This window comes from Oncorhynchus gorbuscha, linkage group LG18 (genome assembly GCF_021184085.1).
Source record: "Oncorhynchus gorbuscha isolate QuinsamMale2020 ecotype Even-year linkage group LG18, OgorEven_v1.0, whole genome shotgun sequence".
Taxonomy (NCBI): Eukaryota; Metazoa; Chordata; class Actinopteri; order Salmoniformes; family Salmonidae; genus Oncorhynchus; species Oncorhynchus gorbuscha.
The window spans coordinates 4,694,824-4,710,567 of record NC_060190.1 but is presented as its reverse complement, the minus strand read 5'-3'; the positions used below and the strand labels follow the sequence as shown (position 1 = coordinate 4,710,567).

Sequence of the window (15,744 nt, the reverse complement as noted above, 5' to 3'; positions counted from 1 at the left end):
CTACTTGGCCCTCTAAGTTGCATCAGAGAGAGAACATATTACATTGTAAGACAGCCAAGACGCGTCCCTACTCACTATATAGTCCACTAGTTTTGACCAGAGCCATATGGCCCTATGTAGGGAATAGGGTGCCATTTCGGACACAGGCTTAGTGTATGGACACCATGTTGTTCATCACATCTATCCAACTCTACACCCCACCCCTACCTTTGAGTCATTTCCCGAAACATAATCACGATACCCCTTTCATAGGCACCGCCCATCCTGTTCAGTGCCATCAACCAATCACGACCTTCCGTTGCGGCTGCGCCAAAGAGAGGCCATAATGTTGAGGTCGTCGAGGTTCCCCAGATTGGTCGTATCCATAAGTGTCATCCTCCTACTGTCTCTCTCTCCCTCCCTACCTCTCTCTCTCCCAGGAGACTGTCTTTATTAAGCATTGGCCCCTGTGAGACGGTGCCATATGGAGTAAGGGTCCGGTTTGGCATACAGCTTGGCTTCTGGGGGCCAACGGAGAGATAAAGAGCTCTGCTACGGAGGATAGGGAAGAGCTGTGGCTTTGCTACTTGGAGTCAATTGGCGTGCTCGACTCGATAGTTTCTAATCAACAGTCATTGAGTCCAGGGTTAACTAGACATATAGATTGTAAACGGAAAACACACACTCACTGAAATTGTTTGTGTGAAGGAAAAGTGTGGAGGAGGACCAGTGAAATAGTTTGTTCTACTGAGGGACTGAGACTGAAGGAGAAGATTGGAGGAGGACCAGTGAAATAGTTTGTTCTACTGAGACTGAAGGAAAAGATTGGAGGAGGACCAGTGAAATAGTTTGTTCTACTGAGGGACTGAGACTGAAGGAAAAGATTGGAGGAGGACCAGTGAAATAGTTTGTTCTACTGAGGGACAGAGACTGAAGGAGAAGATTGGAGGAGGACCAGTGAAATAGTTTGTTCTACTGAGGGACAGAGACTGAAGGAGAAGATTGGAGGAGGACCAGTGAAATAGTTTGTTCTACTGAGGGACAGAGACTGAAGGAGAAGATTGGAGGAGGACCAGTGAAATAGTTTGTTCTACTGAGGGACAGAGACTGAAGGAGAAGATTGGAGGAGGACCAGTGAAATAGTTTGTTCTACTGAGGGACAGAGACTGAAGGAGAAGATTGGAGGAGGACCAGTGAAATAGTTTGTTCTACTGAGGGACTGAGACTGAAGGAAAAGATTGGAGGAGGACCAGTGAAATAGTTTGTTCTACTGAGGGACAGAGACTGAAGGAGAAGATTGGAGGAGGACCAGTGAAATAGTTTGTTCTACTGAGGGACAGAGACTGAAGGAGAAGATTGGAGGAGGACCAGTGAAATAGTTTGTTCTACTGAGGGACAGAGACTGAAGGAGAAGATTGGAGGAGGACCAGTGAAATAGTTTGTTCTACTGAGGGACTGAGACTGAAGGAAAAGATTGGAGGAGGACCAGTGAAATAGTTTGTTTTACTGAGGGACTGAGACTGAAGGAGAGTGGAGGAGGACCAGTGAAATAGTTTGTTCTACTGAGGGACTGAGACTGAAGGAGAGTGGAGGAGGACCAGTGAAATAGTTTGTTCTACTGAGACTGAAGGAGAAGATTGGAGGAGGACCAGTGAAATAGTTTGTTCTACTGAGGGACTGAGACTGAAGGAGAGTGGAGGAGGACCAGTGAAATAGTTTGTTCTACTGAGGGACTGAGACTGAAGGAGAGTGGAGGAGGACCAGTGAAATAGTTTGTTTTACTGAGGGACAGAGACTGAAGGAGAGTGGAGGAGGACCAGTGAAATAGTTTGTTCTACTGAGGGACAGAGACTGAAGGAGAAGATTGGAGGAGGACCAGTGAAATAGTTTGTTCTACTGAGGGACAGAGACTGAAGGAGAGTGGAGGAGGACCAGTAGAGGGACGTATCATCTCTATTGAGGTAGGTGAGACTTTGACTTTTTACTGTATTTGATAGCAATTTGTCAGTTTTATAAGTCATAATATTGCTCAGAAGAAATGTAAGTGGCTATCTATTAGATTTGAACGAGTAATGCATTATGATAACAGATTTTTAAGCATCAATTTTAATCGGTGCAGCAAAGCGCAGTGAAATTATAGAAGTGATTTTCTGACATCAGCCAACAATATGGAGGGATTTTTGTGGCAATTTATTTTGGTATGAAAATCCATTCATACAATAAACTGAACAGATCCGTAAATTATATAAAATACTTTTTATGACAACATGCAAAAGTTAATGTAGTGGAATATAATCGCTTGATGATAGCAGGCAGCAGGTCAAAGTCTGTTGGTCCTCAACTCTGTCATACACAATACAGATAATATAATAATAATAATATATGCCATTTAGCAGACGCTTTTATCCAAAGCGACTTACAGTCATGTGTGCATACATTCTACGTATGGGTGGTCCCGGGAATCGAACCCACTACCCTGGCGTTACAAGCGCCATGCTCTACCAACTGAGCTACAGAAGGACCAGAGAAAATGATATACACTACAATTATATACAGCTATACAGTATATATTATATGCAATTATACATTTGTAACTCATGTCAATTGTTCCCTTTTCCTCCTGTTTAGATCCAAATCTCTTCTCCACTTTGACCCTACCTTCCATGGCGATGATTGCTAACTCCACGGGGATGACCTCCAATGACCTCTCCCTGAACTCAACGTCGACCCTTAGTCCGGAACCTTGGACCCCGCCTCCTTGGTACCAATTCCACGTCTGCTCCGTGGCCCCTTACGGATTCATCTTCTACTTTGGAGTCAAAGTCTTCAACCTGGCCATAGGTGTAGTAGCATGATATACTACATTACCCACAATGCTGTGGTAGTAGGTGTAGTAGAATGAAATACTACATTAAACATAATGCTCTGGTTGTATTTGTAGTAGGACAAATGTATTACATTACCCATAATGCTCTGGGAGTAGGTGTAGTAGAATGATATACTACATTACCCATAATGCTCTGAGAGTAGGTGTAGTAGAATGATATACTACGTTACCCATAATGCTCTGGGAGTAGGTGTAGTAGAATGTTGTTTATGATGAAAATGAAAATGTTACAGTTTGACACTTTCACGTAGTTGGATTAATAACTTGTTCAACTACTTAAGACATTGGCTGGAATCTAGGTTGTGCCTTTTAGATTTAGCAACAATGAACAACTAAGAAAGAGTTTCCCTTCTCTCATTGATTTCTCATATCCCAAACCCTGGCCTGATCTGCTTGGTCTGCTTCCCGGAAGTCTTTCAATCTTCCGCCTTTTGGTTGAGAAACTATGTGGCAGCATGATGTACTACAGTACCCATAATGCTGTGGTAGTAAGTGTCGTAGCATGATGTACTACAGTACCCATAATGCTGTGGTAATAGGTGGAGTAGCATGATGTACTTCAGTACCCATAATGATGTGGTAGTAGGTGGAGTAGCATGATGTACTACAGTACCCATAATGATGTGGTAATAGGTGGAGTAGCATGATGTACTTCAGTACCCATAATGATGTGGTAGTAGGTGTAGTAACATGATGTATCTTTTCACCAGAACCCTATGAAGTAGTGCTCTGTATAGAGGGCTCTGATCAAAAGTAGTGCACTATACATGGAATAGGGAAAGTAGGACACTATATAGGGAATGGGTGCCATTTTGGACTCAGCCTTGGTAAAGATATTCCTGTCACTAACACAGTGGTGTCCCTACTGTCTATGGGGTCTGGTCAAAAGTAGTGCACGACATAGGGAATAGGGTGCCATTTGGGATGCATCCTAACACAGTCCTTATTGATGCAACAGGCACACCCTGCAATATACTGGTCCTGTGGCACATCTCCAGCAGGAAAAGTGACTCGTCCACGTCTGACATCTTCATCTTTAATCTGGCTTTAATGGACACCTACTTCTGCCTCATGGGGCCCATAGACATGGTCAACAGGCTGGTCCTGGACCACCAAGGCATCTGGTACTTCCAACGCTTTGCCTACGGGGTCAAAGACACAGGACCCCTCTTCCTGGTGGGTATATAATAAGGCCTAGGTAGTTATGTTATATAGACCTGGGTTATGTTATAATCTGGATTATGTTATAATCTGGATTATGTTATCTTGTCCTGGGTTATATTATACTGTGGGTTATGTTATATAGACCTGGGTTATGTTCTAATCTTAGTTATGTTATATAGACCTGGATTATATTATGGGTTATGTTGTAATCTGGGTTATGTTATATAGACCTGGGTCATATTATAATTTTGGTTATTATATAATCTGGGTTATGTTATATAGACCTTGGTTATGTTATATAGACCTGGGTTATATTATAATGTGGGTTATGTTATATAGACCTGGGTTATATTATAATGTGGGTTACATTATAATCTGAGTTATGTTATATAGACCTGGGTTATATTATACTGTGAGTTATGTTATATAGACCTGGGTTATATTATAATATGGGTTATGTTATATAGACCTGGGTTATATTATAATGTGGGTTATGTTATATAGACCTGGGTTATATTATAATGTGGGTTATGTTATATAGACCTGGGTTATATTATAATGTGGGTTATGTTATATAGACCTGGGTTATATTATAATGTGGGTTATGTTATATAGACCTGGGTTATATTATACTGTGGGTTATGTTACACAGACCTGGGTTATATTATAATATGGGCTATGTTTAAACCTGGATAGTTCATCCAATGCTTTGCCTACAGGGTCAAATCACCGCACCACTATTCTTGGTGGGTAGAAAATCTCAAATCTAAACATGACTGTGTAGATCTGAAAAGATTGGTTTGTGAATGAAATGACCTTACAACTGTAGGTTTTGATGAGGGAACTTGTGACATTAGGGTCTTTAAAATACATTGTATGGAACATTATATATTTTTTCTTGGTGTAACGGCTTTCGTCTGTGGAAGAAGGAGAGGACCAAAGCGCAGCGTGGTTAGTGTTCATCATGTTTAATAAAGACGATAAAACGTGAACACTACAAAATAGAAAACAACAAATGTGAAAAAAACCAAAACAGTTCTGTCTGGAGCAGACAAACGAAGACAGAGACAACCACCCACAAAACCCAACACAAAACAGGCTACCTAAATATGGTTCCCAATCAGAGATAATGACTAACACCTGCCTCTGATTGAGAACCATATCAGGCCAAACATAGAAACGGGAAAACTAGACACACAACATAGAATGCCCACTCAGCTTACATCCTGACCAACACTAAAACAAAGAAAACACAAAAGAACTATGGTCAGAACGTGACACTTGGGTCACGTTATAATCTGGGTTATGTTATATAGACCTGGTTTATTATGTTATATTATATATTATTATGTTATATTATAATGTGGGTTAGACCTAATCCCTCTCCATCTCTCCCCTCCCAGATGTGTATTTGTCTAGACCTGGGTGGTTATGTTATAATAATCTGCGTCAGGTAGCCTAGCAGTTAAGAGCAATGGACCAGTAACCAAAAGATCGCTGGTTTGAATCCCTGAGCAGACTAGGTGAAAAATCTGTCAGTGTCCTTGAGCAAGGCACTTAACCCTAAATGATCCTGCAAGTCTCTCTGGATAAGAGCATCTGCTAAATTACTCAAATGTAAATGTAAAAAACTGTTATAATTTGGGTCATATTTGAATCTGGGTTATGTTATAATCTGGGTTATGTTATAATCTGGGTTATGTTATAATCTGGGTTATGTTATAATCTGGGTTATGTTATAATCTGGGTCATGTTATAATCATAATTATGTTATAATCTGGGTTATATATTGAACTGGGTTATATTATAATCTGAGTTATATTCCATCTCTCTCCTCCCAGGTGTGTATCTGTCTGGACCGCTACGTGGCCGTGGTCCATCCGGTGCTGTTCACCGGTATCCGTGACAACAAGATCCGCATTGGCGTCTCCGTGGTAACCTGGGCCCTCATCCTGGCCTACAGCCTCACAAAGAGCATCCTGGGAGTCATGTCTGTCAACGAGGTGTTCAGCGGCCTCATCCTCTTCGCCTTCGCCGTCATGATCTACTGTAACCTCTCCATCATATGGGTCCTACGCCGCTCCGTAGCCGGGAAGGAGGTGATGCACCCCGTGAAGAAGAAGGCCTTCAAAATGGTGCTGGTCATCTTGGGTATAATCTTCGTCAACTACCTTCCTCCTGTGGCTCTTGTTCCGTTCTTCTCCTACTACACGTTCGTCCAGTTCCGCTGTCAGGTGACTATCAGTGTGTTCGCCATCATGGATCTGAGTTGTAGTATGGAGCCACTTCTGTATATGACCAAGATGGACAGGCCTGCGTGTGTACCTGGCTGGTGCTGTGCGGGGGAGAGCTCGGCCAAGAAACCCTACGAGGTTAAAGTGTGATGGGGCTCATCACTATCCTGCCAAGTTACAAAGTCAGAAGGCCAAATCATTTCTACGATTCCTCTTCTTAAACTCCGATTTTAAACCTTAACTTTAACCGAACCTTAACCACACTGCTAACCGTATACCTAACCCTAACCTTAAATTAAGACCAAAAATAACATTTCTGTTGGCAGACATTTTTACGATAAAGCCAATTCTGACTTTGCAGCTTGGCCATCTACTGGGAACCATGTGATGAGGGAGAGAAGAAGAGGCTGGTGGGTGGAGCTATACGAGGATGGGTTCATTGTAATGGCTGGAATAAATGGAATGGACCATGTGTTTCATGTGCGTGATTCTGTTCCATTTATTCTATTCCAACCATTACAATGAGCCTGTCCTCCTATATCTCTGCCCACCAGCCTCCAGTGGGGTGACCATCTACCAACTACCAACTCCTGTCCTGGAGAGCCACTGCTGTGCAGGCTTTAGGTCCAGCCCTGCAGTACACATTATATTCAGCCTGCACAGTCCTGGCATGTCTTAAATTAGGTAGGCCGCAATACACACATTTAGATATATCACAGGGTAAATGTATTGTGTGTGGACATGTATACTGCTGTATTGCCAGTTAATATTATTAATATGTATTATTATTATTATCATTAATAATGAATAATCATTTGTGATTTCCTAGAATGTGTTTATTTATTTCTACTTCATTTTGGGCTCCGTGGTCGCAGCGGCACTGCATCTCAGTGCTTGAGGCGTCACTACAGACAGCCTGGTTCGAATGCAGGCTGTATCACACACGGCCATAATTGGGAGTCCCATAGGGTGGCGCACAATTGGCCCAGCGTCGTCCGTGTTTGGCCGGTGTAAGCAATCTTTGTAAATAAGAATTTGTTCTTAACTTACTTGCCTAGTTAAATAAAGTTAAATAAAAAAATATTTTAAAAATTCACCATAGTTGGCCCATAAGCAATGTCTCCCAGTGTAGATCTCCCATTTGGACCGGATCTGGCCTGTCTAATGCTTCACATTTCCAGTGTAGATCTCCCATTTGGACCGGATCTGGCCTGTCTAATGCTTCACATTGCCAGTGTAGATCTCCCATTTGGACCGGATCTGGTCTGTCTAATGCTTCACATTGCCAGTGTAGATCTCCCATTTGGACCGGATCTGGTCTGTCTAATGCTTCACATTGCCAGTGTAGATCTCCCATTTGGACCGGATCTGGTCTGTCTAATGCTTCACATTGCCAGTGTAGATCTCCCATTTGGACCGGATCTGGTCTGTCTGTTTCACATTGCCAGTGTAGATCTCCCATTTGGACCGGATCTGGTCTGTCTAATGCTTCACATTGCCAGTATACAGCCAAAATAAAGGAAACACTTCAAATCCCTAAATAAGGGATACAAAGTATATTGAAAGCAGGTGCGGTTCCTTAGTTAATTAAGCAATTTTTGGCTACACTCTTAGAATAGGGGATCACAATGGAAACAAGTCTTTGACTTTTTGTTTGTATAATCTTGGGAATTTTTGGTACATGGATTGGTTGCCTGGTGTGGCTTCTTTTTATTTATTTATTTTTTTTACCCCTTTTTCTCCCCAATTTCGTGGTATCCAATTGTTGTAGTAGCTACTATCTTGTCTCATCGCTACAACTCCCGTACCGGCTCGGGAGAGACGAAGGTTGAAAGTCATGCGTTCTCCGATACACAACCCAGCCGTACTGCTTCTTTACACAGCACGCATCCAACCCGGAAGCCAGCTGCACCAATGTGTCGGGGGGTACACCGTGCACCTGGCAACCTGGTTAGCGCGCACTGCGCCCGGCCTGCCACATGAGTCGCTGGTACGCGATGAAACAAGGACATCCCTACCGACCAAGCCCTCCCGAACCCGGACGACGCTAGGCCAATTGCCCCACGGACCTCCCGGTCGCGGCCGGTTACGACAGAGCCTGGGCGCGAACTCAGGGACTCTGATGGCACAACTGGCGCTGCAGTACAGCGCCCTTAACCACTGCGCCACCCGGGAGGCCTGGTGTGGATTCTTTATGTATTTTAAATTGTCAAATTACCATTATAAAAATATATGTGATAGAGCAATCTGATGCCCATCTGCAAACTCGATAACGTGTTGCGTAACCATTAGTTACAATGCAACGTCTGCAATGTATTCGGCCTGGAACCTTCTAGTACCATGTCTCAGAGAGGAAGGAAATGACATAAGCCCTGACTACATTTAATATGTATACCACATTCGCTCGGTAAGTACACTTGATGATATCTTATAATATAGTGTTTGATAGTATGTTTTTAGTGATAGACAATACACTGAGTGTACAAAACAATAGGAGCACCTGCTGTTTCCATGACATAGACTGACCCGGTGAATCCAGGTGTCACTTGTGAAATCCACTTCAATAAGTGTAGATGAAGGGGAGGAGACGGGTTAAAGAAGGATTTTTAAGTCTTGAAAGAATTGAGACATGGATTGTGTGTGTGCCATTCAGAGGGGTTGTGGTAGTAGGTGCCAGGCTCACCGGTTTGTGTCCAATGCCGCTGGGTTTTTCACTCTCAACAGCTTCTTGTGTGTATCAAGAATGGTCCACCATCCAAAGGACATCCAGCAAACTTGACACAACTGTGGGGAGCATTGGAGTCAACATGGACCAGCATCCCTGTGGAACGCTTTCGACACCTTGTAGAGTCCATGCCCCAATGAACTGAGGATGTTCTGAGGGCAAAAAGGGGTGCAACTCATTATTAGGAAGGTGTTACTAATGTTTTCTACACTCTGTGTATATTCTGTTAATAACTGGACTCAATGCTACAGTCAAGATTGTACAAATTAAATGGATTTGAAGCAATAAATGAATAATTTACATTTACATTTAATTTAAGTCATTTAGCAGACGCTCTTATCCAGAGCGACTTACAATAATGATGTGTAAACAGTGCTATAGACAGATCTTACTTCGTTTGATGTATAAGGTGTAGTAATTCACCAGCTACAGTTGACTACCTTCATGTTGCTAAGACTGTAGGTTGGGAGATGCAACAATGGTCTTGAGAACAGCACAAAGTGTGTTGGTGGTCTTTCTCTGGTCTGTGGTAGGTACGGTCTCATTCATAACTTTTCAGTAATAAGCTTTCTCCTATCCTTTGCTTTTCAATCTATAGACAATTGCTATATAACAATTCACAATAAGTAGTTTCCGAAGGTTTTTCCTGGTGTGCATTGTTCATTTCCTTGTTCATATTCATAATGTCCCAAGCGGAACAAATATATTTAAATATACTTCAATTAATATATTTTATTATATTTAAGTATGTCTGTGACAAATATACCTAAGTATATTTAACATGATCTAAATTGGAGCAATTTTAAATAAATGTATTAAATGTATGTGTATTTTTTAGCATTAAGTATATTAGAATGAATTTAAAATGATTTAAATTGGGACACATTTTTTGTACTTCAGTATATTCTTAGTGTATTAGATAAAGAGCAAAACAAATACTTCGAAACACCTTAAGTACATTTTATGAACTGTACCAGTCAAAAGTTTGGACACACCTACTCATTCAGGGGGTTTTCTTTATAGTTTCTTCAAAGTAGCCACCGTTTGCCTTGATGACAGCTTTGCACACTCTTGGAATTCTCTCCACCAGCTTCACCTGGAATAACTTTCCAACAGTCTTGTAGGAGTTCCCACATAAGCTGAGCACTTGTTGGCTGCTTTTCCTTCCCTCTGCAGTCCAACTCATCCCAAACCATCTCAATTGGGTTGAGGTCAGGTGATTGTGGAGGCCAGGTCATCTGATGCAGCACTCTATCACTCTGCTTCTTGGTCAAATAGCCCTTACAGAAACTGGAGGTGTGTTGGGTCATTGTCCTGTTGAGAAACAAATGATAGTCCCACTAAGCGCAAACCAGATGGGATGGTGTATCGCTGCAGAATGGTATGGTAGCCATGCTGGTTAAGTGTGCCTCGAATTCTAAATAAATCACAGACAGTGTCACTGGCAAAGCACCCTACACCATCACACCTCCTCCATGCTTCACGGTGGGAACCACACATGTGGACATAATCCGTTCACGTACTCCGCGTCTAACAGAGACACGGTGGTTGGAACCAAAATTCTCAGATTTCAACTGGTCTAATGTCCATTGCTCATGTTTCTTGGCCCAAGCAAGTCTCTTCTTCTTATTGGTGTCCTTTAGTAGTGTTCTTTTTGCAGCAATGCGACCATGAAGGCCTGATTCATGCAATCTCCTCTGAACAGTTGATGTTGAGATGTTACTTGAACTCTGTGAAACATTTTTTGGGGCTGAAATGTGTGAGGCTGGTTACTCTAATGAACGTATCCTCTGCAGCAGAGGTAACTCTGGGTCTTCCTTTTCTGTGGCAGTCCTCATGAGAGCCAGTTTCATCATAACGCTTGATGGTTTTTGCGACAGCACTTGAAGAAACTTTCAAAGATCTTGACATTTTCCGTATTGACTGACCTTCATGTCTTAAATGAATGATGGACTGTCATTTGTCTTTCCTTATTTGAGCAGTTCTTGCCATAATATGGACTTGGTCTTTTAACAAATAGGGCTATCTTCTGCATACCACCCCTACCTTGTCACAACACAACTGATTAGCGCAAATGCATTAAGAAGGTAAGAAATTCCACAAATGAACTCTTAACAAGACACACCTGTTAATTGAAATGCATTCCAGGTGACTACTTCATGAAGCTGGTTCAGAGAATACCAAGGCTGCGGTCCAAACCCTTAAAAAACACAATGATTCGCCAAGCAAGGGAAGTTTGCAATGTAAGCCCCTCAGCCCTTATTTTTAGTGGGCTTTACGAGTGTGCAATTATGTTCACTCCGGGGCCTGATACTCCCCATAATTCAATTTGCGACGATTGTACATCAGCTAAGAAAAGTCAGCCAAAACTTAAAAACAACATCAATGGAGAAGTCACCATACAAGTGTAAGTGAAATAGAATGCTACTAATAAACAAGTGTAAGTGAAATAGAATGCTACTAATAAACAAGTGTAAGTGAAATAGAATGCTACTAATAAACAAGTGTAAGTGAAATAGAATGCTACTAATAAACAAGTGTAAGTGAAATAGAATGCTACTAATAAACAAGTGTAAGTGAAATAGAATGCTACTAATAAACTAAATAAACAAGTGTAAGTGAAATAGAATGCTACTAATAAACAAGTGTAAGTGAAATAGAATGCTACTAATAAACAAGTGTAAGTGAAATAGAATGCTACTAATAAACAAGTGTAAAAATAGAATGCTACTAATAAACAAGTGTAATAAATACTACTAATAAACAAGTGTAAGTGAAATAGAATGCTACTAATAAACAAGTGTAAGTGAAATAGAATGCTACTAATAAACAAGTGTAAGTGAAATAGAATGCTACTAATAAACAAGTGTAAGTGAAATAGAATGCTACTAATAAACAAGTGTAAGTGAAATAGAATGCTACTAATAAACAAGTGTAAGTGAAATAGAATGCTACTAATAAACAAGAAGTGAAATAGAATGCTACTAATAAACAAGTGTAAGTGAAATAGAATGCTACTAATAAACAAGTGTAAGTGAAATAGAATGCTACTAATAAACAAGTGTAAGTGAAATAGAATGCTACTAATAAACAAGTGTAAGTGAAATAGAATGCTACTAATAAACAAGTGTAAGTGAAATAGAATGCTAATAAACAAGTGTAAGTGAAATAGAATGCTACTAATAAACAAGTGTAAGTGAAATAGAATGCTACTAATAAACAAGTGTAAGTGAAATAGAATGCTACTAATAAACAAGTGTAAGTGAAATAGAATGCTACTAATAAACAAGTGTAAGTGAAATAGAATGCTACTAATAAACAAGTGTAAGTGAAATAGAATGCTACTAATAAACAAGTGTAAGTGAAATAGAATGCTACTAATAAACAAGTGTAAGTGAAATAGAATGCTACTAATAAACAAGTGTAAGTGAAATAGAATGCTACTAATAAACAAGTGTAAGTGAAATAGAATGCTACTAATAAACAAGTGTAAGTGAAATAGAATGCAAATAAGTTAGAAATGGTGCAACTAATGCACATGAAGGCCCAAACACGTGCGTTAAAAAGTAAATGTGTTTTTACTTGGTTCTTTTGGAAATTGTAGAAATAAAACATTTGGAAAACAGAAAGTAAAACACTGCTGCTCATGCTCCCAGGTGACATTTATTTACAATGTTTCCACCTTTAGGTCTTCATCAGGCATCCATATCCCAGGTGGGGGTGGAAGGTAACTATATATAGGAACAGTATTCTGTGACATCACTTCCTGAAACAGGAGGTAAAAAATTTATAACAGTTTCACAATATTAACATTCAATGCATAGAGAGAGAATGTCATCAATATTTATAGTAATATACATACACATACAACATTCAATAAGGATTTTAAAAAACACAAGAAGAATTTGAATTATTGAAACTATAAAAACGTTTTCAAGTCAAGCTCCTCGTTAAGGCCAACAGTATCTCTCATGTTTGGAGGTAATTTAAAAACCATACGTGGGTTTCAATTGTGGGTCGGTATCAATAATGTGCCAGTGCTTCCTGATAATGTCCTTAAATGCCTTCCCCATTGGTGAGTATTGGATAAAGCAGGATGGGACACGTTCTGCTTTTTCTTTTACTTTTGGTTTTAAGCTTTCCAACTGTGTCCGTCCTTCACAACGATCATTGGCATGTTTTACCCAATTGTCTTTGTACCCCCTTTCCTTAAATCTTTGTGTTGAGGTCCGTGGTCTATTTCAGATAAGCAGCATCAGAGCTGCATGTTCTTCTGATACGACTGAATTGACTGATAGTGAGATTTTTAATAAGTGGACGTGGATGAAAGCTGTCACCTCTAAGGAGGGTATTTCTGTCCGCAGGTTTCCTATAGAGATCTGTGGAGAGGGATATTTTGTCCTTAATAACCATCACACCAAGAAAACTGATTTGCGATAGGTCATAGTTAATGCTGAAGTGAAGGTGTTCATTCATAGAGTTTAGGTAAGCATGGAATTCCAAAAGTTCTTCCTGGGTGCCTGTATAGATCGCAAAAATGTCATCCAAATATCTCAGAATTAGGAGAATATTGGAGAGAAAAGGGTTACGGTCTGGATTCAGCACCACCTGTTTTTCATACATACCTAGATACAGGTTAGTATAAATAGGAACATAGTGCTCCCCATCACTGTCCCTTTGGTCTGGAGGAAGAAGTCTCCTCTGAAGAGAAGATAGTTGGAGGTACCAGTTCACCCAAGTCCACCATACGATTTGTGCTGGGAAGAGCATTACGGGGACGTTCATTGAGGAAGATCTTGAGGGCCTCTTGGCCGCCCTGATGGGGGATGTTAGTATACAGGCTGGTAATATCAAAAGTCCACAGAATAGAATTTTCAGGTGATAAATTGCTAAAATCAATAGTCCCTAGTATACGTGGGGAGGGAGATCGCCCAGGGTTTCACAGAATGGTCTACAAAGGTAGAGATATTCTCTGTCAGAGATCCATTACGGCTCACAATAGGCCTGCCTGGTACAGGTAGAGTCATGCTCTTGTGAATTTTCTGTAGAGCGTATATGACAAGTGTGGTTGGGCAGTCAACTTTCATATACTCATATTCTGTCTTTGTAATTTCCCCTTCATTCAACTATTTTTACAATTTATCATGGATCAGAGACTTGAATTGATTAGTAGGGTCCTTTGGGAGTCTTCTGTCAAATTCATCATCACTAAGTTGTCTCGGAATTTCCTTTTCATAGTCTGTGGCATTTAGTATCACTATTGCACCTCATTTGTACATGTACGTAGATATGGGCGAAGTGACTCTGCATAGATAATAAACAGCAAGTACAAAACAAATGGAGGGGAGAGGCTTGCCAATGTAAATAGTCCAGTGGGCATTTGATTAATTGTTCAGCAGTCTTATGGCTTGGGGGTAGAAGCTGTTAAGGAGCCTTTTGGTCCTTAACACCATCTCCGGTACCACTCTGGTACTGCTTGTCGTGCGGTAGCAGAGAAAACAGTCTATGACTTGGTTGACTGGAGTCTCTGACAATTTTATGGGCTTTTCTCTGACACTGCCTATTATATAGGTCCTGGATGGCATGAAGCTTGACCCCAGTGATATACTGGGCCTTCCTCTGACTCCACCTATTATATAGGTCCTGGATGGCATGAAGCTTGACCCCAGTGATATACTGGGCCTTCCTCTGACTCCACCTATTATATAGGTCCTGGATGGCATGAAGCTTGACCCCAGTGATATACTGGACCATACGCATTACCCTCTGCATCGCCTTATGGTTAGATGCTGAGCAGTTGCCATACCAGGCGGCGATGCAACCAGTCAGGATGCTCTCGATGGTGCAGCTGTATAACTTTTTGTGGATCTGGGAACCCATGCCAAGTCTTTTAAGTCTCCTGAGGGGGAGAAGGTTTTGTCGTGCCCTCTTCATGACTGTCTTAGTGTGTTTGGACCATAATAGTTCATTGGTGATGTGGACACCAAGGAACTTGAAACTCTCGACCCGCTCCACTACAGCCCCGTCTATGTTAATGGGGGCCTGGTTGTCCTGCCTTTTCCTGTAGTCCACGATCAGTTCCTTTGTCTTGCTCACATTGAGAGAGAGGTTGTTGTCCTGGCACGGCACTGCCAGTTCTCTGACCTCCTCCCTATAGGCTGTTTGTCGGTGATCAGGCCTATCACTGTTGTGTCGTCAGTAAACTTAACCTTGGGATAGGGGGCAGTATTGGGAAGTTTGGCTGAATGTGTTGCCCAATGTAAACTGCCTGTTACTCAGGCCAAGAAGCTAGGATATGCATATGCATGGATAGAAAACACTCTAAAGTTTCAAAAACTGTTAAAATAATGTCTGAATATAACAGAATTGATATGGCAGGTAAAAACCTGAGGAAAATCAACCCAGGAAGTGGGATTTTTTTTATGTGAGTGGTTTTGAATATCTAATGGGTTAGGGCCCAGATTGCAGTTCCTATGGCTTCCACTAGATGTCAACAGTCTTTAGACATTGTTTCCGGCTTGTTTTCTGAAAAATGAAGAATAATGAGACCTTTCTGTCAGGGGACTGGGGAAGCATGCAGTACTGGTTTGTGCGTGTAATTGTGTGCACGCCCTTTGTTGTTGAACTTTCTATTGAATACGCTATTGTCCGGTTGAAATATTATTAATATTATTATTAATTGACAATTAATTGACAACCTGAGGATTAATTATAAACATCGTTTGATATGTTTCCATAAACTTTACCGGTACTAT

At 41.0% G+C, this 15,744-nt stretch overlaps 1 protein-coding gene across 1 annotated transcript; it reads left to right on the top strand.

Annotated features, from left to right (window-relative positions):
* The first annotated feature begins 544 nt into the window (after positions 1 to 544).
* Positions 545 to 7,493, top strand: LOC124002783 (G-protein coupled receptor 4-like). The gene is made up of 4 exons (XM_046310517.1): positions 545 to 1,940; positions 2,608 to 2,820; positions 3,825 to 4,042; positions 5,872 to 7,493. The coding sequence occupies exons 2-4, from the start codon at positions 2,643 to 2,645 to the stop codon at positions 6,412 to 6,414; spliced, it is 939 nt and encodes a 312-aa protein (XP_046166473.1). The 5' UTR covers positions 545 to 1,940; positions 2,608 to 2,642; the 3' UTR covers positions 6,415 to 7,493.
* The last annotated feature ends 8,251 nt before the right edge of the window (positions 7,494 to 15,744 follow it).